The sequence below is a fragment of the Amphibalanus amphitrite genome, unplaced genomic scaffold, assembly GCF_019059575.1.
Source record: "Amphibalanus amphitrite isolate SeventyFive unplaced genomic scaffold, NRLGWU_Aamphi_draft 000013F_arrow, whole genome shotgun sequence".
NCBI classification, from domain to species: domain Eukaryota; kingdom Metazoa; phylum Arthropoda; class Thecostraca; order Balanomorpha; family Balanidae; genus Amphibalanus; species Amphibalanus amphitrite.
Window position 1 is genome coordinate 1,544,355 of NW_024881509.1, and position 25,789 is coordinate 1,570,143.

Genomic DNA, 25,789 nt, shown 5'->3' on the forward strand with positions numbered 1-25,789 from the left:
AAAAGAAAGTGTCCTCCCCGGTGCACGTGGCGCGTGCCAACCCCTGCACCGCACACCATTCGATAGCCCGTTCGATTCTCTACACGATGCTGTTTTCCCCGTACCGGTCGGGCCCACGGTTACCGAGATATTGCACCGGGACCGGACCCGTGTCGGGCAAATTTACCCATTTTCTCCCGTTTTTGCAAGCCGATTTATACATGTAAAGTCTATGACGCGAATTTGCACTTTTTGGGCCCGCGCCACGCGCTCGCTATCGACCCGATTGAGCTGAGACCCCCCAAAGGCACGTTGTCCATCCTTGATCTATAAGTAGCGCGAATTTCAGCGCGCTGGGTGCAACGGTGTGACCTGTAACCCGCGATACGTAGCACCATGTCGCGACCTTCGTAATAGACAGAAACTACGTCACCACAAATAGTAATATAGATTGAAAAGCATCTGTTTTGCACGAACGCTATTCTAGACACTCTCAAACATCGAGATGTAGGTAAAATTGACACACTGAACCGGAAAATGGCAACTGTGAACCCTCGTCATGTCCCCGAGGTCATCTCAGGTCACGAACAAAATCTAACAGTTTTTCGCTAATAACTTCTGATAGAGGCGTGCTAGAGCGCTGAAAATGCCTTAGATGTGTTCGGCTCGACGTTGCGGATCGACTAATATGCAACATGCCCTTTTCCGGTCAGGTCATGACCTTGACCTGAGGTCAAATTTTCACGTTGACCTTTCAAGGTCAAATTATAGTTCATTCGGCGCGTCTCGACGAGAGGATCACGATGCTGGCAAAAGAAATGTCATGGCTCTTTTGAGTCAAAAGTTATTGCCGAAAAAACGCTGTTCGTAAAAACGGCTTATTTTGGAGTTTTTGCCCTCTGGAGGCTAAACCGTTGACCTGAGGTCAAATCTGAGAGCATTGATCAGAAAGGTCTGTAAAAGGGCTATCGAATGCGCTTTTCCGCGGCGCTGTAGCTCTATCGGTTCCCGAGATAGCCGTCGGCAGTTTCAAAAATGTTGAAATAGTCAACATTTTACCTTTGGTGACCTCTGGTTACATGACCTTTGAGCTGACCGAAAATAATGACCGAGGTATTTTCGTCCTTATTTTGGACGTTCTTTCGATTGCCGCTTACCGCGTGTCGCTACGTGGCCCAGGAGCCGAGTCCCCCGGCCTGGCGCGGGTTAACACGTGACTATTTTTGTTAGGCCAAGACCGATTGAAGGACACTGGTTCGAAGGAAGACCCTTGGTTCGGAGAGGTCATGACCCCCGTCCCCCGCCGGTTTCTACGCCGACGCCTGTAGCGATATGTCAGTGATTGCGAAGAGACGGAAGAGACAAGACAAGAGACCGACCATCCGATCGGTATCGGGTCAAATCTGGAGTTCCCGCTGCACTGAACGTAAAATGGTTGGATGGAACCTCAAATTGAAAATTATCTAAGCGCCAGCAACGTTGATTGATGACTAGAGTCTGATCAACGATGATTATAGAATCTGAGTAGCGAATTGATTGAAAATGGGCTCAAAAATAAAGTTGAAAGGGGGAAATTCCCCCTTCCCTCCCTAGCCGTTCACGCATAATTTGAAAGGGGGAGCGGAATTTTCGAAGGAGGAAATTTCCCCTTTCCCCCTTTAAAAGTTACCCTGGGTAAACCCTTTACGCCCTGAAAATTCTTTACGCTCTGCCTTCGCAAATATAATTGTTTATTTAATCGCGTTGCTGCAAGTAAACAAACATTTTTCTTTTCAGCCGGGTACTTTCGTTCAAATAAAACCTAAACGGCATACTATCATCATCAGTATCGTAAATAAGCAAGTAAAATAATTAGCCGAAAGGGAATCCCTTCACAGTGCTTAAGAGATCCGGTAAATCCTTTAAAGGGACCCTCCCACCTTCAAAAAAGTTAATGAATATGCATGAAAGTGATGCCGCTTGATTCAGAAAGAGCAAAAACGAATATCTACCGAATTTCACCGAAAAATATTTACCGGTTTTCAAGATATTAGTTTACATTTTTGGGATCTCCGCTGTTCCTAGCGACTTCATTTTGGAAGTGCGGCGTTTGCGGCAGATGTTGCGCGCAAATAGCATATACCACCACTGCTTTACAAAGATGTTAGTATAAGGTTTTAAAATCGTTAGATCACCGCTGACGTCACAAATTCTAAGGGGGCATCTCAATGCATTAGCCCCTTAGAATCCGAAAACTGCAAGTTTGAAATTACATATCTCCGAATTAAAGCATTTTTTGATGTTTTGAGTGCCCAAACCGGTATTTGCAGGACATGGCCACCAATTTGGCTATCTCAACTCAAAACTAATGTTAAGGTGGGATGGTCACTTTAACCCACGAGCCGCTGTGGGGGGGGGGGGGCATAAAGTTGCTCCCCTTTACGTTTTGTGAAATATCTCCGAAACCTGATGGGCTACGAAGGTGAAACTTGGCATAGCTTCAAATGAATACCTAGGCAATGTTTGAGGAAAGTTTGGTGGTTGTAGCACCTAAGATGACGTCACAGTGACGTCATAACGTTTTGTCGTTTTACGATATGGACCGTTTCTGATGACGCTGAGCATGAAACTCAACTGTAAATGAACTAGACAGCACCTGCTGTCATCCTAAAACATCTAACTACACTTCCATCTAGTTTCTGACCAATAATCGACCATATTCGGTCCCATATATCTGATGTATCGTGAGGAATATGAGAGTCGCAAATCTATAATTTCACTTATGACGTCACTGTGACGTCATTTCAAATTAGATCGACACCAAATTTGGACACAACCTCGGCTAGGTATTCAGGAAGAAGCCAACGCGCCGTAGCCCTTCGGAAACGCGCACTCCGCCAGTTCCACCGCCGCGTGTGCGAAGCAAATGCGGAAGCCTATCGCAAAGCAAAACATGAAGCCTCTTTGATAATTAACCATGCTAAAACCACCGGCTGGCAAAACTTTTCAGATAACTTTAATGGTTTTACTCCTTTGTCCAAAATTTGGTCACTAATAAAATGTTTCTCGGCAAGACGCAGCAACCCTTACAAAATCCCTCACCTTCACATCAACAACACCCACTACACTATCCCTTCAGACGTTGCAACACTCTTCGCACTGCATTATGCGAACATCTCCTCAGCACAACAATACACACCGCAGCTCACCGAAACACTCGCACACGAACTGTCTACACTGAACTTTCACTCAAGCAACCGCGAACTGTACAACACACCATTTACGAACCACGAACTTACACATGCCATCTCGCGGTGTGGCAACACATCAGTAGGACCGGATCAGATTTCTTACTCCCTTTTCAAAAATCTGACTGAATCCGGTCTCAAAACCTTTTTTACTTGCATAAACTCTCTATGGAAGAACAACAGCTACCCAGAACCTTGGCGCACCAGCACCCTTATTATCTTATACCCATCCTAAAGCCCAGAAAACCCCCTTCTAACCCATCTACAGGGTGAGCCATAAAGATTTACACATCGAAAATTTAACTTTGTTTCAAGGCGCGCTGACATAGCTATGTCATCTTTTACATACATATAACAACGTGATCTCCTAACTAATAAATGTACTCTGTTTTCTGTATGCTTGCATTCTTCTTATGTTACGCGCCCTAGACGCAAGAGCACTATGGCACGCGGCGGCCGCACCGTCTTTTCACTTATTTTCCTCGATCACCCATGCTATAACAATGCTGCGCCGTATGTCATTTGCGGTGTTTCAGGGACTCGGTAGAGTCGGGTTTTCAGGATATTTCAGTTTGCGAAGCCCGTGGGGCTAAAGTCGGGGATAGATTGTGCCCAGCATTCTTTAGACCAAGGAGTGTTCAGCAGCCAACACCCAGTGGTGATTCCTGAATTTCAGGAGCGGCGGATGTGCGTTAAGACGACCTCGCATTTCAGGAGCGTAGCAGAGACAGTGGACGAGCATATACAATATGAGCTACACTGTCAGGATTGGAGACAAATTTGCGACATATATGCAAAAGATGGCATACCTACGCCAACCCGTTTGGAAATAAAGTGAATTTATCGATTGGTAAATCTTTATGGCTCACCCTGTAGCTATCGTCCTATCTCTCTAATTAGTTGTGCCTCTAAAATAATGGAACGTATGGTCAATGGGCGAATTAGGGCTTACCTAGAAACCAACTCCCTTCTCTTTCCGTTTCAAAATGGCTTTCGTCACGGCCGATCAACTGCAGACAATATAACATAACGGGTGGTCAGTATGAAACTGGACAAAATTCAACTGATCGTATCATTAACAATAATGAACGGATTTTGATGATTTTTGGCACGTGAAAACTTTCAAACATTTTACATTAGCAAACGAAATTTCAACTTTCTGCTAGCAACTAGTGGGAAGTATGGCGCCGCTAAGTAAACAGGGGTTCCGGGACCTGTTCGCGCAATTTATCAAAAAGAACCCCAATCACACAAAAGCTGCCATCGTTCGCCACTTTGCGTCGTACGGTATCGCCAGATCCACAGTTTATGCGATCATCGACAAGTTTCGAACTCGTGGTGATGTTTTGCACGCTGGGAAAGGCAAGATCGCTCAGAAAATGCCCATCCGGCTTCGAAAGAAACTGATCCGAGCCGCTACTGAAAAACTGGGAGTCTCCCACCGGCTTCTGGCTAGGAAGTTTGGTATCTCCAAAACCTATGTACAGCTCATACTGAAAGAAGCAGGGATCAAGTACAGGAAGAGGACAAAGGCTCCAAAGGTCACCGAAGCACAAGCACAAGCCCAGAAAACCCGCCTGCGCCGCTTGTCGCAAGAAAGCAAGTACCCACGCAAGTTGCTGGTCTGGCTCGCCATGAGTCCAAGAGGGGTCACGCGCCCAGTTATTTTGCCGAGCGCGGGGAATGTGACGGGTGAAGTATACCGTGAAAAGTGTCTGAAGAGCGTTCTGCTGCCATTTATCGAGGCTCAGTACCCAGATCATGATGTTCTGTTCTGGCCCGACCTGGCAACCGCCCACTATGCGCGCCAGACCATGACACTTTTGGAGGAGGCTGGGGTGCCAGTAGTGGCGCGTGATATGAACCCCCCATGTGCCCCCCAGATTCGGCCGTTCGAGGATCTGTGGGGGCTCATCAAGCAGAAGGTTTATAAAGGGGGGTGGCAGGCCAGCTCAGACGCGCAGCTGAAGCGAAAAATCCAGCAAGTCATCCGTGAAATCGACCCAGAGGTGCCGCGAAGGATGATGGCGGGGCTGCCCGCGCGCGTGCGTCTGGCGGCTGGCCGAGGTCTGATGGCGGAGCTCCACTGAGTCGAGCGTGATGACAGCAATATAAGGAAACGGTGGTGGCATTTTCGTTGTTTTCAAATGAATACTTTCAGCACAGTAACGATTTAACTTTTGTCCAGTTTCATACTGACCACCCGTTACATTGTAGATGATATCCAACGTGGTTTTCAAACAAGAAAATATACCGTTGCTGTCTTTATTGATCTCCAAAGCGCATTCGATAAAGTAAATAAAATTGCCCTCCAAATAAAACTTCATAAAAAAGGATTGCGGGGCAGAATGGCCTCATACATTACAAACTTTCTGAGCAACCGAACTTTTAACGTAAGATGCGGCAACACAAATTCACCTCCTTTCCGACAGGAGCACGGGCTACCACAAGGCAGTGTGTTGTCCCCAACCCTTTTCCTAGTAATGATTGATGATATAATAGAAACACATAATACTAAACTTAAATTTTAATATATGCCGATGACATAGCCGTCTGGGTTACTGACTCATCTGTACAAACGGCGTATGCTTACATGAACATAGCACTTGATGATATTAGAAAGTGGTGCGACAAATGGGGACTTACCGTGTCCCCAATTAAAACAGTGGCAATGATAGTCACTCCCCCTAGAAGCCGTTTTACTAACCCCCCTAGACTACAGATAAACAACATACCTATTGAATATGTAAACCAATTTAGATATTTGGGAGTCACCCTAGACAATAAACTCACATTCAATAAACACTTTGAAGATATAGCCCAACGCTGCGAAAGACGTATAAACATACTTAAATGTATAGCAGGTAAGAAGTGGGGCGCAGATAGAAGCACACTTCTCAGACTATACATTTCCCTAATTCGCCCTATCTTGGACTATAATGCTTTTCTATTTGATGATATAGCTTCTAAGAAAATTGACTCATTGCAAATAATCCAGAACAAAGCACTCCGTATAGTTGCGGGCGCGATGTCCACGACAAACATAATATGTCTCCATATCGAACTCAATCTGCCTCTACTTGTACAGCGTCGGAAATACCATCTCCTTCGGTTCTTCGCTCGGTCGTGTTCCTTTCCCTCTCACCACACATATAAAATACTAAATAACCGTTGCACTGAAGATCTGCAGCCGACTACTCCTCAAAGACGCAGTGGTTATCGCCTCTTGAATTCAAATGGTACTCAACGTCTTTCGAATATCCCATCCGAACATCATGCCCTCACCTTCACTTTCCTCTTTCTTCTTACAACAAATCAAGCATATCGATTTCCTATTTACCGATAAAAAGACAAAAATTACAAAAGAGGAAGCACAACAGCTGTTCTTCGAATATAAAGAAGAGCATCAAGCAGACGCATATATAACCGATGGTTCACGGAAAGACGGACACTCTGCCGCAGCTATAACTTCGCAAAATTATGAAAAAAAAAACAAACAGACTTCACGACAGCCACAGCATATTCAGCGCTGAATTGATAGCGATTAGTTCAGCTCTTAAATATATTGCAAGCAAACATTTTCAGAAAGCAGTGATATGCACAGACTCGGCTTCCTCTGTTAGGACTTTGACAACAAGAAAAAACGGAAACACATCCTTTGGTATACAAAATAAAAAAGCAGCTGATTGCTCTACAGAAAGAAAATAAAGAAGTAAGAATCCTCTGGATCCCCGCACATATGGGGATCCAAGGTAACGAACGGGCAGATAGCCTTGCCAAATTTGGACTTCTCTTCTCGTCTCGAAATCATCTTCCTCTTCCAGTTATAGATTTCATCAACCATATTTACGTCTCCTTTATGCAACTTCGACAAAGAGACTGGGACACAATCAAACATCCACATCTCTATCCGATTAAACCATCAATTTCCCATTTCTCTTCTTCAAATCAACCTACAAGACAACAAGAAACCGTGCTGGCCAGACTGAGGCTAGGACACACGTATCTTACACACTCGCATATATACGACCATGTACCACCTCCAATATGTCACTATTGCCCCACACATCCAAGATACACAATACAACACTTCATACTCCATTGCCCACGCCTACAGCACCACAGAAGACACATTATAAGACACATTACCACACATGGCCTCAGTCTGGATTTGTCAACTATTCTTGGCGACGATCATCCAGAGCTTCATGATTTGCTTTTTATCTTTCTTCAGGAGGCACGTCTTATTAACAGCATATAAAAACCACCTCACTGAGACAAAAGGAACCCCGAGCACGGGCATGAGTGGGCGCCGTGGGGACGATAGTAACGCGGCGCCCAGTTCCTTGTGCAACTTAAATCCCGGTCGTTTGTTTACATTTTCCTTTTGATTGCATCGTGTGCTCGCGCTCTAGCCATTGATGTTTCTTGCATTGTGTAACTGACATGTGTAACTGGCGGCCTCCTATTGCGCTCTCCGACCCGCTAAGGCGGAGTCGTTGAGAGCCAACGCCGACTGGCGGCCAAGGTGTTAGTACGCCTGTGGTCGCCGAGCGCCCCTCCCCAGCACGGGGCCGTCATTATCCCTGCCCTTTTCCTCCTACACATTAGATGAAACAACTGTAGGGGCTTTTTCCCCGCGCTCTTTGGCTTCAGCGCGGGGTTTTCCCCTTTGCAATAGGCGTCAGGTTTTTTGTTATTTAGGACTTTTTCCCTGACCAATACACCCCACACCAGTACACTGACACCTTGCACAAGTGTATGAATATGTGATGTGAATAAATGTTACCGTTTCTTCATCTGTGTTTTTTGTTCCGGCTTTTTCGGCGCTTCGGCAAAAGTAAGTTTCCCCATTAGATTTGCTCACACACGCTAAGGATAGGCTCCCACGTTGCTATTGCTTCCGGGTTCACATAAACCGGCTTAACGTAAAACTTTGTTCCTGGCCAAAATTGCCAGATGTAATGACCCACCCCCGGCTCCAGACTGGCCTTAGGCTGGCGGAGCAAAAAAAAAAAAAAAACTTCACTCTGACGCTAAGCTATGACGTCATTGCAAAACGCTAGTGCGCCGCGCCGCCAGCGCCAGCAGCACGCTAGCAGCATTCGCACTCAAACCTCTGTTCTCTTTGTACTTGGTTCTCAAGGCCCTCTGTTCCAAACGTGATTCATCATAAGCTAACGGATCGCACGCAACGTCATTAGAGTGACTGGTATGCCTTAGCTCCCAGCGCGCTGCAGCGAGCGCAGCGTCAGGCGGTGAAACAGGGCCCGAGATTCAGTAGATATCTGACGTCATATGCCTAGCTATGCCTAGCCCCCCCCCCCCCGGTCCACGCTTAATGGTTGGTGCACTTTGTCAGCTGGATTCAGCAGTAGTCAGCCCGTCAGCAGCGGCCGTGAACAAGGCTCCAGTCATTGTCTCGGCAAACCTCGTACCGTGCTACATAAGATGGTAATATGGAGGGTCGAACTGTAATGAGACGGACTCCATCTGTTATTGAGATCACTATGTAGAGTAGCCGCCCGATGTGTACGCCTGACGCGGTGCTCTGTTGTCGCCGCAGGGGTCAGCCAGGAGCTGCTCGTCGCTTGTCGCCCGGCCGCCACCGCCCGAAAGGTGGTGCACGAGGAGCTGGCACTGCAGTGGGTGGTGGCTAGCGGCAATTCGCGCCAGCTGGCGCACGCCAACCCCTGGTGAGAGCAGCCACAACACGTCCGACGGCGTGGTGGTAAGCCGGCTTAACCGGCTCCCTGGCCGTTGTCTATCGCTTAGCATCTGATTGAGCGGGATCGCCTGGCAGTCCCTCGGCATGAGGTCCAAGACTTGGCCTGTGGCCTGCTCCTCCCCGCGCTCGCTGACGCCCGTGTTACCGGACGTTCCGCTCTCGGCAGGTTTTTCTTCGAGCTGATGTTCAAGTCTATGGTGTGCACACTGGCGTCGGGAGGCCGACTGGACTCGCCGCGCCGGCTGCGCTTCTCCGAGCGGTTCTGTGACGACATCACCACACTGGTGGACAACATCACCAAGGATGTGGTGGCGACACAGGCGCGCCACGCCGCTGAGGCGGCCCCGGTGAGAGCCCAGATGGTCAGCCGGACGCGGCGGCTGACCACTCGGAAGGTGGCAGCGACCAAGTCAAACCCGATGGCGAATAGTGTGTGTTTTGGGAATCAATTGGCGTCAAAAGATTTGGGCGGGGAAGAGGGGGAAGAGGTATTCGTTGCAATACTTTAATCTGTACCTTTTTGGAGGGTGGGGGGATGGGGTCAAATGCTGTTTACATGGTCCTCTTTAATCCGGAAGTATTTTTTATTTCCAAAATGAATGTAACATGGATGATAGAAAGAAAAATCGTACAACACTATTATAACGTGGCTGGCTTTCAAAAAGCTGACGGCGAGCCGTACAGTCCCAGCGCGATGACCCGGCACCATTCTCGGCGCACCACATCTGGCTGCCTATGTTTCTAACCCTCCCCCTTGTTAGCGTGTTGCCAGCCGGTAACGTAAGGCGGGGATTCCACAGCCTTGGACCAGCCCATGAGATTGTGTGTGTTTTATATAATTTGTACGAAAATATTTCTTTGAAGTGTTTGTTATAACGACTGTTTCTATTTTGGTCCACTCTCTCAAATAATTCATCAATCGAAAGTGGTAAGATTCCTTGAATCTTTTTATGTAGTAGTAACAACATCTGTTGTCGCCCGATGTCCTGGATACGAAGAAGTTTAAATTTTTTGAAGATTGGTGCAGTGTGCGCTAATCTACATTGGCCGTCTATTAATCTAACGGCACGCTTCTGTATTTTGTCTAATTCACCTAGGTTTGTTAAGTACGTATTACTGTAGATAAAGCAGCAATAATTAACGTGAGACAGAAAGAGTGAGTTGTAGAGCAATAACAAATGTTTACTGTCCAGGAAAACTTTCAATTTAAACATAATACCTACATTTCTCGACAGTACTTTCTGGAGTTTGGAGATATGAGTTCTCCACTTCATATCATCATCTATTAAATTACCAAGATATTTAACAGTATTGGTACGTTGTAATATCACACCATTCAGTTCGATTCGCAATTCAAGTTGTCGTTTCTTGTTCGTGTATATCTGATAATATGTTTTATCAGCATTGAGAGACAGTTGGTTAGAAGTAAACCATTCAGCTACCTTTGGCATCAAGGTATTTAATCTTGTTTGTAAAATATGCTCACTTTCCCCTTCTATTAAAATAGCAGTGTCATCAGCATATAAGAGTGTACTTATGTGTTCACCACATATCAAAGGGAGATCATTTATATAAAGTATAAACAGAAGTGGTCCCAAAATTGATCCCTGAGGGACTCCAATATCAATTGGAAGGGAGGATGAACGCATGCCATTTATTTCCACACACTGGGTACGGTCACTGAGATATGAGTGAAACATCTTATGGGGTCACTGAGATATGAGTTAAACATCATATTACTGACTGGGCCGACGAAATTATTTGGAAACGAGGTTTGCAAAATTGACGTAGGCCCGAGTGCGAAGCACGAGGGCCGGAGTCAAATTTTGCAAACCGAGTTTCCAAATAATTTCGTACGGCTGAGGTCAGTAAGATTTTTCCTACATGCCGCATGCTAAGTAGTTCCGACAGGTTTTGGTCGTTTTGGTGACACTTTTATACAATTGTTTTGTCCATAATTTCCTAACAGTGATTGCGCTACTGCTGTGGATAAAGCTTTAAAGGAAATTTATAGAAGAAAATGCATCAAAACACCTTACTTCAAAAAGAATCGCGTCTGAAAATATCAACTCAGAATGGCACAACAACTGGATATCCAAGAAACATAATGCATGAATAATTTGCCACGACATAAGAACAAGAAGAAGGTATAATATTCCTAGTGATTAAACGTGAATTTTCCAGTGCTCTTGCAAGAATCTTTTCTTTATTTATATAATCGTACTTTGTTGATGCCCTATGGCTAAAGTATTGTGAAATACATTATATTTTCCATATTTTACATGTTTGTTTCGAGGAAAGGACTTCAACTGTCAAATTATAACGCGATAACTTAGGCTCAAGGTATCAGTGGACATATCAAACGAAGATAAGACAACAAGCGACAACGGATTTCGATTAATAGGCGCATATCTTACCATAATTTCGGCTTTGTAACCAATACAAAATATTTCAAAAGACCTTAATAAGCAGAGCAGATATTTTTTACCAAAAAAATGTTAGCTTTCTAGTTTTACGCGGCAAATATCATGCAATAATGATGTCAATTATACATTCCCTGTCAATTATACCTCTGGGCTAATGCGATAAACTGTAGTTTAGAGGTCACTGCCCTGGGCAGTAAACCCGGGCAGTAAACTTTTGTTTCCTGCCCGGCCTATCAAATAACATGGCATTTTGACACCGACAGTTTCTTGGTCATAGTTTTACTGCCCGGCTCGTGCTGTGCTTAAGACATACCCCGGCATGTAGGAAATGTTTTTTCACTTTCACGCATAAGAAGAGAAGGTATGAATACCAAAGTATGATTAGAAACAAACCAAAAATCTTGGAAAGGAGATAATAGTAAGAACCCTTCAGTAACAGTGTACAGAATACCTACAATATTTTTTTCTTTTTTTTTAAGAAATACACCGCCACCCATGAACAGGTGACCAGGAGTGCCCCCGCCCTCGAACCCAGCGACAACAGAACCCTTACGTTAACACCAGAAAAACTGAGAAGATAAATGTCGCGGCACTCCTGCTAAGAAAGGAAATAAACTAAACAGAAGCAAAGAAGAAATGAGAGCAGCCAAGGATTGTTAGTATGGCATACGAAGAAGGCAGAAAGTAGTCAATGGACTAATGAGCCATTGACTGAACCTCCCACTACGATCCCGAAATGAGCATTCATACATTCATACATACATTGGGTTAGGGGGTTTCCGTGCATACAGGTAAAAATTAGTCTGGTCATATATGATGCTGGTGTTTATGCCGGTGTGACCAGGGGAACTCTTCCAGCTAAGCAAGGCTTGTTGCTGGTCGAGTCCCCAGGTCACAGCAAAGGAATGTGGCGTATAGTCTGAATAGGTAGGTATATTGGAGCATATTTGTTTGAAATCCTTTTTCAGCTCAAGAGGGACTTTATAGAGCATGTTTAAAATACTTTGTGAATGACCTCTCCTTGAAATTGTATGTAGGATATATTTTACAAAAAGTCAAATACAGAAATGATAAATTTTCGATCACGGATCTTTGTCAAATCACATTCAAAATTCAAAAATTCATTTTGAATTTTGAATGTGATTTGACAAAGATCCGTGATCGAAAATTTATCATTTCTGTATTTGACTTTTTGTAAAATATATCCTACATGAAAGAGGAAAACGAATCGTATATTTCACCGGGAACAGAACCAAGCACACAGCATTGGCACAGGATTTTAGCGCAAACGGAAACGGACAACAGTAGCGGTATTTTTAAACATCGCAGCAACTATAAAAAATAGGCATGTCTCGGAGCGTTCAAGCCCTGGACCCACTTGTGAAAGTGGGACATGCGCATGCTCCGGGGCAGCATAGAGAGGAGGACCGAGAGCGTGTTACGCGTCGCTCCTCACGAAAGCCGTCCGCAGGGGTCGGTGGTGGTGGGTGTGTCGGCGGATCAGCCTCTGAATCGAGTGGCGGCCCCGCAACTGGCTCTTCTTCCGGTGCCTGGAGTGACTGAGGGATCCTGGTCGGGGTCAGTCCGGACGATGGCGGCGGCGACGGTCCCGGTCTGGTGCCCACTGCTGGCCTGGCTGTGGCCAGCACAGAGGCAGCGTTACCTCTGGCCACGGCGATGGAGACTCTTTGTGAGAGCCAGACTGTTTCGCGCTTGTCGCCGGTGCGGGCTGTCAGTCGACGGCCAAGCTCCTTCAGGAGACCGGCTGCAGCCGGACCCAGCACACCAGACGTTTCGACCGCAAAAGGGACGAAGACGTATCGCTCACAGAGAGCTGCATATCGGGTGCGCTTGCGCTCTTCCGCACAGCGGGCGGCGCTCCCAGGATTCAAGGCGGAGCTGATGATGGCCGTTGATGAGTAAGTGTCGCAGCAGGTAGCGTCCCATACGAGGCTCATTTTCCGGCTGAAAGGGAAGAGTGTAATCCCATCGGGACGTCGGCCATCTCCTCTGTCAAGGCCGGTGGGCTCCAGCACACTCTCAAGTCCTGCGCTGCTGAGTGCTCGCCGTAGCACGTCATTAAGGTTAGCGTGACGTGCGTGGCGGCCAGCACTCTTGGCACAGGAGAGACCGTGGTGTCCCAGTTGGTCAACAGGGCGATGGCAGAGCTGACAGTTATGTGGCTCACATACTGATCCCCCAAGACGCAGCGCCACCGCTACCCGGACAGTTTCGTTATCCAGGTGGAGCCCTAGACTGGTGACGGGGAGGGCCTGCGCCCAGGCAGCGGTGTGGGGCTCTGCGGCAGCAAGGAGACGTGCCCGGACCACCTGGTTTGCCCCGTCCAGCAGACGCTTCTGTGCCATCTTGGAGAAGGCATCATCCCAAGCGCGCTGTTTTTTCTCTTCTGATATGGGCACAAGGTGAGCGGCCTCGCCGAGCTTCGCGACGGCATCGGCCTTGACTCGCTGGAGTGCTCGAGTAGGCTGGCGAGGCTCGGTGGCGTCTAGGACCTTGCCAGAAAGCAGTTTTTGTGCGATATAATTTTCGTGTAAATGTCTCTTTAAAATGGTGTATGTTTCTTGTTTGGATATTTGGGTCATCCTGCAGATAAAATAGTGTTTCAAGAGATGGCGGCAAGGTTCCATTTAACTTCCGATGCATGATTAGAAGAAGTTGTTGTTTGGCGATATCATTTACTTTAAGAAGGTTGAGCGTTTTGAAAATGGGATCAGAGTGAGCGAGTTTAGGCTGATTGTCAATAATTCTGATGATGCGTTCCTGAAGAATTTCAATTTTGTTTAGGTATGTTGGGAAAGTAAAGCCCCATACGACGGTACAATAGTTTATGTAGGGCAATACCAAGGAGTTGTAGAGCAATAAAAGTGATTTTTGTCTAATAAGTTCTTGATTCTGTTAATGATTCCTATATTACGGCTTATGGCTAAGGCAAGATAGTCGATATGGGCAGACCACTTTAATTTAGTATCAATGTATACTCCCAAGTATTTTACTGTGTCTTCCCTTTTTATAGAGTCATTATTTAATTGTATGTCTAGATCAAATTCATTACTTGCGTTAGTGTAGATTTGATATATGGTTTTTTGAGTGTTAAGGGTAAGCTTGTTCATTTGTAGCCAGGAGCAGATAAGTTAAGCTTCGCAATTAATGATATTTTCAAGGCTGTTTTTGTTTGTTGCTTCAAAGAAAATCGCGGTATCATCTGCATAAAGGAGAAATTTCACGTATGTTTTATTAGTGATGTTTGGTAAATCGTTAATATAAAGAAGAAATAGCAGTGGACCTAATATGGAGCCTTGAGGAACCCCAATTTTTTTCTTTTTTGAAATCTGATTTGATTTCCTGGTACTCCACACATTGTAATCTGTTCGTTAGGTATGATTCAATAAGATGTAGCGATGCACCACCAAATCCATAAACCTGTAATTTTTTTAGTAAAATGGAATGATCAACAGTATCAAAGGCTTTCTTTAGATCCAAATAAATACCACAGGTAATTTTGCCAGCTTCCAGTGAAGTAGTGATGTAGTCTTGGAGCAAAAGTAAGGGCATGTAGGTAGACTTATTCTTTTGAAAACCAAATTGAGACTGATTTAGAATTTAGGCATCATGAAGGTATCTTGTCATTCTTATGTATATGGTCTTTTCAAGAATTTTAGACAGGTATGGTAGGATGCTTATAGGCCTATAGTTACTAAATAACTTCTTATCCCCAGATTTATAAATTGGTTTTACCACTGCAATTTTCAGTGCCTCAGGAAAGACTCCAGCACTTAAGCATAAATTAATAAAGTGCACTAGTGCTTGAATGATAGATGAATATGTTCCTTTGAAAATTGATGCATTTATTCTGTCTATCCCAGCTCCTGTGTTTTTCGTAGTCTTAACTATTTGTATTAATTCATCAGAATTGGTTTCCTCAAGGGTGTCAAAAGAGTAGTTTGGTTGTGGGACAATATATATAAATGGGTCCAAGCTGCTAGAGGGGATCTTATGCTGTAGCTGTTCACCAACATCGATAAAGAATTTATTGAAAGACTTTGCAATATCTTCTTTACCATCGATAATATCTCCATTTGGTTGAGTAAATTCTAGTGATATTTGTTGACTGGTTTTGTTCCCTTTAGTGATACTGTTAAGAAGCTGCCACATTTTTTTGAATTTGCCTTGTTGGCCTGTAACTGGTTTTGAAAATGAATTCTTTTTGAAGTTCGAATTACTTCATTTAGCTTGTTTCTATATGCGGCATATGTTGTACTATTTTCGACTGTAGGGTTCTTATATTTTTTGACAAAGAGTGTATGCTTTCTGTTAATAGAGGCCAGAATGGCGGGAGTGATCCATGGCTTGATGGAACTGCGTTTGCGATTTTGCATCACTATTTTGCTGTATTTGTCGATTCCTTTCTGATAGGCATTTATGATTGCATTACAGGCTTCATTGGGGTCTAATATGGTGTTGTAATCGCAGAGCTCCTGAGAAAGAAAATGCGATAACTCCTCCATTTTGTTTTGTCAAAAACTGAGCAAGGAGTAGCTGTCTTCGTTCTGTTGGAACAGAAGGTTGCACACGATACAAATATGGGGAAATGATCAGATATGTCATCATATATGATCCCGGGTTTATTTATGAAATCTATTGTGTTGCAAAAGATATTGTCTATAAGAGAAAGTTTGTTGTCTGAAAGGCGAGTAGTTTTGCTTATTGTTGGTAAATATCCAAAAGTCAGAAGTTTGTTAAAAAAAGGCGTGGCATTGGTTATCATTATGTACCAAAAATAAGTCCAAATAAAAGTCGCCACACAAGAAGGCAGTTTTGTTTAGTTCATCTATTTTTTCTAGGCAAATGATGAGTTCCTTCATGAAAAGGTCATGATCAGCCCCTGGTGGTTTGTATGCCTGGCTTACAATAAACGTGAAATTTGAAGACATCTGACATTGGATCATTAAAATTTCCTGAGTTAGATCGTCGATGTGGATTTCTGATGATTTTGTTATGAATTCATCGTTCAAATATACTATGACACCTCCACCCGTTTTTGACTGTCGGTTTTTGAAATATCCGGTGTATCCAGCTAGTTGGCGGAGAGGTATCATTACGGAGCGAGCGAAGCGAGCGTAGTCTTTCCTTAGATTAACGGAAATTTCTGAGTATGAGCGGCCGGCCGGCCGGCCGGCCGTGGTCACGATTCTGCGACGCTTATATCTTAGCAACCACTTGACCGATTTACATGCGGTAATTTTTGTAGGGTAGCTTCATTCCTTCTACCAAGTATTGGACTATTCCCGATGCATGTGGGTGACCCCTTATGCGCGTGCCACGTGCAAAACGAAGAGGTGTCAGTTTTGTAATTGTTGCAATATCTCGGTAACTACTGGGCCGATTGCGCTGAAAGTTGGCATGTAGGTAGGCACCCACTAGGCAATGCATATCCATGTGCCAGAGTTGGGGTGCTGCTGCACGTGCGCACGTGCAGGGGTCGTTTCCAGAACTCGAGAACGGCTCGACCGATTGCGCTCAAATTTGGTACACAGTTAGGGATCGGTTAGTAGGGTGCCGTGCAAAAGTCAGTCGGGACCCATTTTGCACGTGCGCACGTGCAGGGTGTCGCTTTCAGATCTCGAGAACGGCTGGACCGATGGCGCTCAAATTTGGGACACGGTTAGGGACCAGTTAGTAGGGTGCCGTGCACAAGTCAGTTGGAGGTACCCCCGCGAAATTTCGCACGTGCAAGGCTCACCCTCTCGCTCGCTCCGTTAGTCGCCCCAAAAGGCGTTTTACTGGTACTATCTGATAGCCATGATTATTAATGTAATATTAATGATATTAAGGAGGCACATTACACATAGTAGTTTATGGACGCTTAATAAGGACATTATACACACGATGAATGTGGATAAAACTCATATGACAGGCGTGTCCATCAAAACACAGGTCAACGACTTCTAAAGTAAAAGTTCACTTAAAATAGGTACCAGTATAATGCCTTTTGGGCGAAGAACGAGCGAGCGAGAGAGGGAGCCCTGCACGTGCGGAAGGGCGAAAGGGTACTTGCAACTGGCTTTTGTACTGCACCCTACTAACTGGTCACTAGCGGTGTGCCAAATTTGAAGGTGATTAGTTCCCGGGATCTGGAGGCAGCACCCCGCACGTGTACCTGCGTGTGCATTCGTATATTCGTTCTCAGTAGCACCTAAGGACCCATAAATTATGCACCCTTTTAAAATTAAAAACCTGGACAGACCCGGGTTTTAACCCGCGCCCCAGTGGCGGTCTCAGCCAACTTCGCCGTAGTGGGGGGGGGGGGGGCATATGTTACCACCCACCTCTAACTCAAAAACTAAGAGGGCTAGAAAGACGCGGTAAAGAGCAGTCGATAGCTCTCAATGCGTACGTTTGAAAGTATTTAGTCATTTTTCATCTTAGAGCAATATTGGGGTCACCAGAGGTCATCAAAGGTCAAAATTTGCCAATTGCCAGTATATTTTTCAGAAAACGTGCCGTTATCTCAGGAACTATGGTAGCTAGAAAAACGCATGGAAAAGCAATCGATAGCTTTTGAACTGTTCTTTTGATAACGTCATTATCAAAATTGACCGAAGGTCAACGGTTTAGCCTCCAGAGGGCAAAAACTCCAAAAATAGCTGTTTTTACGAAAAGTGTTTTTCGACAATAACTTTCGACTACAAAAAGCTAAGACATTTCTATTGCCAGAATCGTGTTCCTCTCAGATTTCAAAGGGCTAGATTTCAAGCATTTCGAATTACTTCATACTGTGAAGTAATTATAATGAATCATAATTAAGTAATAATAGGTAGTGAAAACAGCATTAAGTCCCAAATCTGTCCGAAACGTCAATTTTCCAGCATAAGTGCCCTCACGGGTGCACGTGGCGCGTGCCATCCCAGCACCGCACACCATTCGATAGCCGTTCGATTCTCTACACGATAGGTACTGTGTTCCCCGTGTCGATCGGGCCCACGGTTACCGAGATGCTGCACGGGGGCCGGACCAGTGTCGGGCAAATTTAGCCATTTTCGCCCGATTTTGCAAGCCGATTTATACATGTAAAGTCTATGACGCGAATTTGCACTTTTTGATCACGCGCCATGTGCTCGCTATCGATCCGATCGAGCTGAGACCCTCAAAGGCACATTGTCCATCCTTGATCTATAAGTTGCGCAAATTTCAGCGCACTAGGCGCAACGGTCTGGCCCGTACCCCGCGCTAGGTAACACCATGCCGGGACCTCGATAGCAGACAGAATCTACGTCACCACATCACCTCACCACAACAAATCCGGCCGAAGGCAATACATGTCCCATATGAGCGCGTTAACCCTCGCCGGCACAGGCCATTCCGGCCATTTTGCGTCCTTCGACGGCACAAGGGGGAGGGTGGTGCGACCCCGCTCCCTAGCCCTAGCGTTTAACCCAAGATCGAGCTGGAGCTTCGCGGAAAAAACAAGCGTGTTGCCCGTGACGAGAGGATACTGATGATGCCCAATCTTAAGGTTCTTGGTCATTGGTTTGACCCTCCAGGTCAGGTCAATGACTCAAAAATCGGGAAAATCGGGACCTGTTAGAACTAGTGGTGTCAATTACGGAAAATCGGAATACCGATACCAAACCAAATACCAAACAAAACCATGGGGAAATACCGAAACCACACCAACTTGGGAAAATGAGGGAAATACCAACTTTTTGCCGATTTCTTAGCCTCTTATACATTAGTGAGGGTTCATGATACCAACAAAATACCAAACACATTACGATTGAAATACCAAATACCAAGTTGATATCGGTTTGGTATCGGTATACCAAAAAGTTGGTATCCGATTGCGGATTGACATCTCTAGTTAGAACGTCGTAAAGTGTGGGTGCCATAAGTTTTTCGGGGTGCTGATCACGAATATGTATCATGCTAGTTTTGATCACAGATGATGTCTTTATACATTTAGACCAGGTCGGGTCAGGTCATGTCAGGTCAACCAGTTGGGGTCCTGCCGGGTATTGTTAGTACTTACGTGTCAGTCGCCTCTGGCAGCTTCGTAACATATTACGAAGGCACCAAAACTGCTTCGTAAATGTTCAAGTGGTTTCTAAATTCGGATTCAGCTACAAAAACTAGCCTAGAAACATGTATCATTCGAAAAAAGTACCGAGGTCATCATATGTCAATGAGCTGACCTGACCTTCAGGTGACCTTGACATTCACCCTAATGCATGGGAGCAGCATCAACTCACATGTTTGAACGCTTGAAACCACGAAAAGACTGCAAACGCGCGGCTAATGCGAGCCGGCATACGCCGAATCGCGATGCCAAACATGGTCTCGGAAAGTAGGTCACAGGTCAAAGGTTATTTGGGCAGGGTCATGAAATTTCTAGGGTAGGTGTAAAACTGATCAACGCAATGGTGTTGAAAGTTTGGTCGCGATCGGCTGCCTTTTACGCGAGTTATTCTTGAATACCCTTAGGGGGAGTTGCATCATCCCCTCCCCCTCTTGCCGGCGAGGGCTAAAACTTATTGTGAGTGAATTTTTCACGTAATGAAGAAGAATAAAGCCACAATCTACTACAGCAGCCAATAGATGACTGGACAGGCACATGGGACTACTTATTACTTAAATCCTGTCCGATAGAAGCAGGCAACAGTTCCGGTTGCATATATGCTATATTGCTATGCATATTGCGAAAGGGGCACATTTCGGCCTCAATTCATACGTCATAGTAACATCGCGTAGAAATTGAACACCGGGTGATTACCGAGCTATTGTTCTATCAAAATTTTCCGATTCAAACTCACTCAGGGTTATCGTGCAGGTAAAGGGGGCCCGCTCAGTAGAATGAGTATGAAATATGGAAAGATTCTGAAAAATGGGTGGAGGGCCCGCATACTCATAGCGGGCCCGCATACTCATAGGGGGCCCGCTTTGGAGGCGATGACCCCCGAAACGAAATCCTGGCTGCGCCACTCTCTCTCTCTCTCTCTCTCTCTCTCTCTCTCTCTCTCTCTCTCTCTCTCTCTCTCTCTCTCTCTCTCTCTCTCTCTCTCTATCTCTCTCTCTCTCTCTCTCTCTCTCTCTCTCTCTCTCTCTCTCTCTCTCTCTCTCTCTCTCTTTCTCTATCTCTTTGATTTCTCTATCAGGGGTGGAGCCTTCTGTGCCTACAGTCATTGGGGCGGCTGTTGCCATTTTGCCCCACCAACTTAAGATGACTTTTACTACTTGTTTGCTTTACAAATCAATCTGTTTTGCGTGTCTAAGGAATGTCTGCTCTCTAAACAGCCTTCTGCCAAACTGTTCTCTTAACAGCCTTCTGCCTAAACGACTCCCAATCCGCCTTCGCCGCCTCTCTCCGCAACAGCTCAGCCGTCCAGAGCTCCCTGCTGAGCTGAAGGATTCTCCGAGGACTGTCCATGGGTGCCCTCGCGCCGCGGCCTGGAGTGCGATGTGAGAGTCGATGTCATTGCCAGGAAAGCGAGCGATGTCGATCAGAATCGAGTCCTGGTGGACCTCTAGACGGCCCACGGAGACGCAGCCGCCCACGAGGGCCCGCACCATCCAGGCATGGCTGGCCGGAAGGCACAGACAGCTAATGGGATCACTGCTACCACCAGCTATCACTGATGGCGACAGGACGGTTCCTGCGGTTGACGTCCACCAACTCCGAACCGGTCAATGGTGGAGTGCGAGCAGTGCAGCGACCGCCACTGCAGAGCAGCGCCCGGCCCCGTCGGTCGGGAGGATTGTCCACCTGCGTTGCCCGGCGCTGCTAAGCACGTATTCGACGTGTCACAGTTTGGAGGGGGCGGAAAACGGCGAGCGTACCCTTTCAGGCGTGAGGCGAACATGCTCATTAGTCATTATGTTTTATGAGTATCTGCGTATTTCGCTCTATCTCCACTCGTTATGGCGTCTTGTAAGTTGTAACCATTGCATAGCTGATAACCACTTGTGAATGCTGCAATATACGGTCCTAATAAAACACGTTTTTTGTAGCGATTTAGAACTCCTGCTTCCACGTAACCAAGAAAGCTATATTCCGCTCTCCTCCGAGCCTCTCAGCCAACTGCCCAGCAATCACACTCCCAACCAGACCATAGCTCTCACGCACACGTCATCGCGCATCATCATTAGCCAATCACATTGTCATACGTCATCCCCTGTGCAACTGATCAGGGGGCGTAACCCGGCCGCCCCGACGTCCGGCGGCGGCGGCGGATGACTCACACTGGGTCACCGGGTCACGTCCCGCAGCTCAGTCTCGCCGCGCGCCTGACTCATACGCTACTCACATTCCCTATTGTGTCCATCATGCTACATCACACATCATGTCATTCACTCAACTCATGACCGCTGACTACACCTCCACCTGATTATCAGTAATCATCATCATTATTCATCATCAACATCGATACACTCGCTTGGCACACTCTGTCCATACAGCTCTTCCGGGGCTCTTCTCACACGTGTACTACGCCGCAGTACGGTTTGGCCATTCTGTTCTCGTTGGGCTTCCGTAACCTCACTCTGAGCGTCCTCCCGTGCACCGCTGAACGTCTCACTCGGAACGTCAGCTGCATCTTCACTCGTCTCCACCGGTGCTCCCGTATCGGGCGGCTCGGGAGGCGGGGGGTCAGTGTCCTGTCCCGTCCCCGACACCGAACCGGACGGCTTCTCGTGCAGCCGCAGCGTCCTGATCTCTGATAGGCAGTCTTCAGGTTCGGACTCACAGTCACTCATACTGTCTGTGTCGCCAACCTCCTCGAACCGTCGTCGGACGCAGCGCACATGCCACGGGGCACCATCCACCTCCACCAGTGGTGCCGGTAACAGTCGGGTCACCACGCCCCGCCGCGACACGTCCGTGCACCGCGTCGGCTGACCTCGGCGGCGTATCCACACAGCGTCACCGACCCGGAACGCTTTGCGTGCACTCTGGACGCCATCGTCCACTTTGGACACCGCTCGGCCGGGTTCGTCGATGTTCAGCGGGAGGTCGTGGCCAGCGCGCTGGAAGACACCTGCTGCAGGAGCGCTGCTAGGATGCATCCCGTCACGAGGCGTGGCGTTATAGCGGTGCACTGCTTCCCCGATTGTACAGCCTTGTCGGGCTGCCATCACCTTGACTGTCCGATGGTGGCGCTCGACGATGCCGTTGCCGCCCGCCTCGTGCACCGCCCGGAAGCGCAGCCGGACGCCCCACCGCGCGGCGAATGCCGCCATCCGACGACTGCGGAACTCCGTGGCGTTGTCCAGCAGAAGCTCTGCGGGCGCGCCTCTTTCCAGGAAGATGTTTTCCAGCTGGTTCGTCACCTCAGCCGCATCTGACCGGCGCAGTAGTCGCCAAATTCCATACCGGGATGGTCCACAATCAATAACAGTCAGATAGGACCGTTCCCGGTAGTGCGTAACGTCGATCGCCAGCCGTTCCCACGTCAGCGGCACACTCAGTGACCCTTGCTGCCAACGTACCGGTGCTGGGTCAATGGACTGGCACACATCACACTGTTGGATCACGGCGCGCACTGCCGACCGGGTGGCACGGGCGTCTTCATTCCGCCGCACGTACCAGAGGGTCCGACGGACTCCCTGATGTCCAGTACTTTCGTGCACTGCGCGTATCCGTGCGGGGTCGACATCCGGCCGTGGGTCCGCGATTGCCGCGGCAGCCACCGGCCGTGCGGCAGGCTCTGGGTCCGGTGTTTGGAGCCACTCCTTTGGCACACGGGTCAGTGCATCCGCCAGGTTGTCTGCGGACTTCACCAGGACGACTGTCAGCCTCAGGTTGAACTCCTCCACCAGCTGACGGATGACGTCGATCCTCCGGCGGATGAGCATTTCCCCGTGTGCCTTCGTCCGCAGGCGCGAGCGGCCGGTCAGGGCGTCATCGATCCATTTGTGGACCGTAGCCGAGTCCGTGCAGAGATCGATGATGGTGATGCCCCAGGCGATTGCCATGTTCACGCCGCTGAGCGCCGCGTCCAGTTCAGCCATGTTTATGTGCATCGCCGCCTTCGACTCAGGCCGCAGCCAGCTCGCATCCTCCACGACGCCACCCTCGGGGTCCTCCAGGACGACGCCGGCCGCGATAGAGCTAGCGTCCGTCCAGACCACCAACTTGCCCCCCTTCAGCCGCCATGGGCCTCGAGCCGGGTCACTGTCGTTCAGTCGGGTCACGACATGATCGACCTGCCCGCGCAGCCCCACGTCCTCTGTTGGGTCGTCCCATCCTGCTGTTAGAGCATTGACGCGCCGTTTGAGCCACGCGGCCGCTGGTCGCAGCCATCCCACCACTGGCAGATGGGACACCAGCTGACCACACCAAGCAAACACAGCCCGACGCGTCAGCACTTCCGGGGGCGCCGGCACTGGGTTGTCACGACGCCAGCACAGCTCTCCAGCGACCGCACTCACCCGCAGTCCGAGCAGCCGTGCTCCCTCCGCCGCCCGCTCCGGCGGCTTGCAGTCCAGGCCGTACCGGGCGAAGTGCTCCACCACGTGGTCCGCGCTGACGATTTCTTCGTCCACCAGGAGATCGTCCACATAGGGCAGCACTCCTCGGGCCACCACTTCATCCTGGAGCAGGACGGCTCTTACCACGGCCTTCATGACAGCCGGTGCGATGCTCAGGCCGAATCCGATGCGAGTCAGGCAGTATCTCTGACCTCGCACCTCCACCGTCTGGTACGGTCGCAGCCGCCGATCCAACCGGAGCTGAAGGTACGCCTTCCGCAAGTCCACTACAGCAATGCGAGCGCCATGCCGCCGCCAGCGACGAAGCTGATCGGCGCAAACGTCCGCATCTGCAGTGTGTGCGATTATGTGACCATTCAGCTCACGGTAGTCCAGGACAGGCCTCACCTTGTCCTGATTTGGCTGCGGGACCGCCATCAGAGGGATTAAACCTCGGACTGGGCCATCCACCCGCTCGTCGTACGGCTGCAGCCATCCTTCCCGGATCCACAGCTCCAGCTCGGCGTCATATGCTGATCGAGCTTCCGGCGGCACGGCATACTGGGCGACCTGGTTCTGCAGATACTCCGGGCCTTCCCCGTCTGCCCACTTCCATGCCACCGTCCACTCTCCAGTTCGTGCCTCGAACCGGGCCGAGAAGTCTGCTGCATCCAGCGCCAGCCCCTGGGGGTCGACCTCAGCCGCCGCCGCCGCACAGATCCGCACGTCTGTCGGCGTCCTCAGGCTGATGCCACCTAGGGCCGTGATGCCCGACATGCCCAGCACCATGTCCACTCCCAATGGACGATCAGGCACGACAAAGGCTGCGAGCGTCACTCGTTTGCCTTGGCACTCCATGGTGACTTTGGCCGTCCCACTACACCGCAACGACCCACCGTTCACAGTCCTCATCATCACCGTCCGCGGTGTCCACTGCTCACAACAATCCTTGTGCACGAGCGTGTCTGTGCAACCAGTGTCCACTAATACACGCCGCTCACGACCGTCTACCTTGCTCTGGATCACAGGGAGGACGCGATCTATTGCTCCGGGGACAGTGCTCGCGCTGACACGTCCCCCGAGGCGTTTGGGCAGGCCGCGGCGAGATGACCCTCAGTCCCACACGTCCAGCAGCGTCTGGGACGAGGTGGGCGCTTCGGTCGCTGCCGCCGCTGCAGATCATTGTGAACCGCCGCCACAGCTTGCGTCTGGTCATTACCAAGCACCGCCCGCGCGCGGGCGACTGTGCTCTCCAGACTGAGTTGCTCTGACCTGGTTCCTGCTCGGATTGTGTCCGCCACGGACGCCGGCAGACCGTTGACGAAGGCAGCTACCAGCTGTCGGTCCGTCACGCCGCCGAACAGGGCAGCATAGCGGCGCAGACTCGCCAGGAAGACATCAGCGCTCTCTCCCGGCTCTAGCCGACGTGCGACGAATGCTGTGTGAGCCGCGAAGTCGTCCATGGCGAACGCCTTAAACAAGGCGTCTCGTGTCGCCGTTGCTGACCGGCGGTCCACCGCGGACAGCTGTGACCACACGGCGAAAGCACCACCTTTCAGCCGCATGGGCAACACCTCCGCCGCCGACACACCGCGATACTCACAGAGCAGTGACGCCTGCGTGTGCCATTCGACGACGTCGCCGCTCCCGTCGTACTCGTCGATGAGGCGAGGATCGAGTCCAGCTCCGAGACGGACCTGCTCAGATTCCTGCACCACAGCGCCCGTCTCTGTCGGTGTGTCCATGATGATGTCGAAATGCCGAAATAGCTTGTAGCGATTTAGAACTCCTGCTTCCACGTAACCAAGAAAGCTATATTCCGCTCTCCTCCGAGCCTCTCAGCCAACTGCCCAGCAATCACACTCCCAACCAGACCATAGCTCTCACGCACACGTCATCGCGCATCATCATTAGCCAATCACATTGTCATACGTCATCCCCTGTGCAAC

The 25,789-nt window shown here is 48.6% G+C and overlaps 1 protein-coding gene across 3 annotated transcripts in view; it reads left to right on the forward strand.

The window, feature by feature from the left end:
* Positions 1-25,789, forward strand: part of LOC122383748 (dedicator of cytokinesis protein 7-like) — a 649,924-nt gene that overhangs the window by 323,284 nt on the left and 300,851 nt on the right. For all 3 annotated transcript variants that reach the window (XR_006256886.1, XR_006256885.1, XM_043370493.1), the window contains exons 19-20: positions 8,773-8,902; positions 9,101-9,281. Coding sequence is in view for 1 of the 3 variants with exons in the window: in XM_043370493.1 (XP_043226428.1) it covers positions 8,773-8,902; positions 9,101-9,281 (311 nt within the window). In the remaining 2 variants the exon portion in view is untranslated. The remainder of the gene's footprint in view (positions 1-8,772; positions 8,903-9,100; positions 9,282-25,789) is intronic.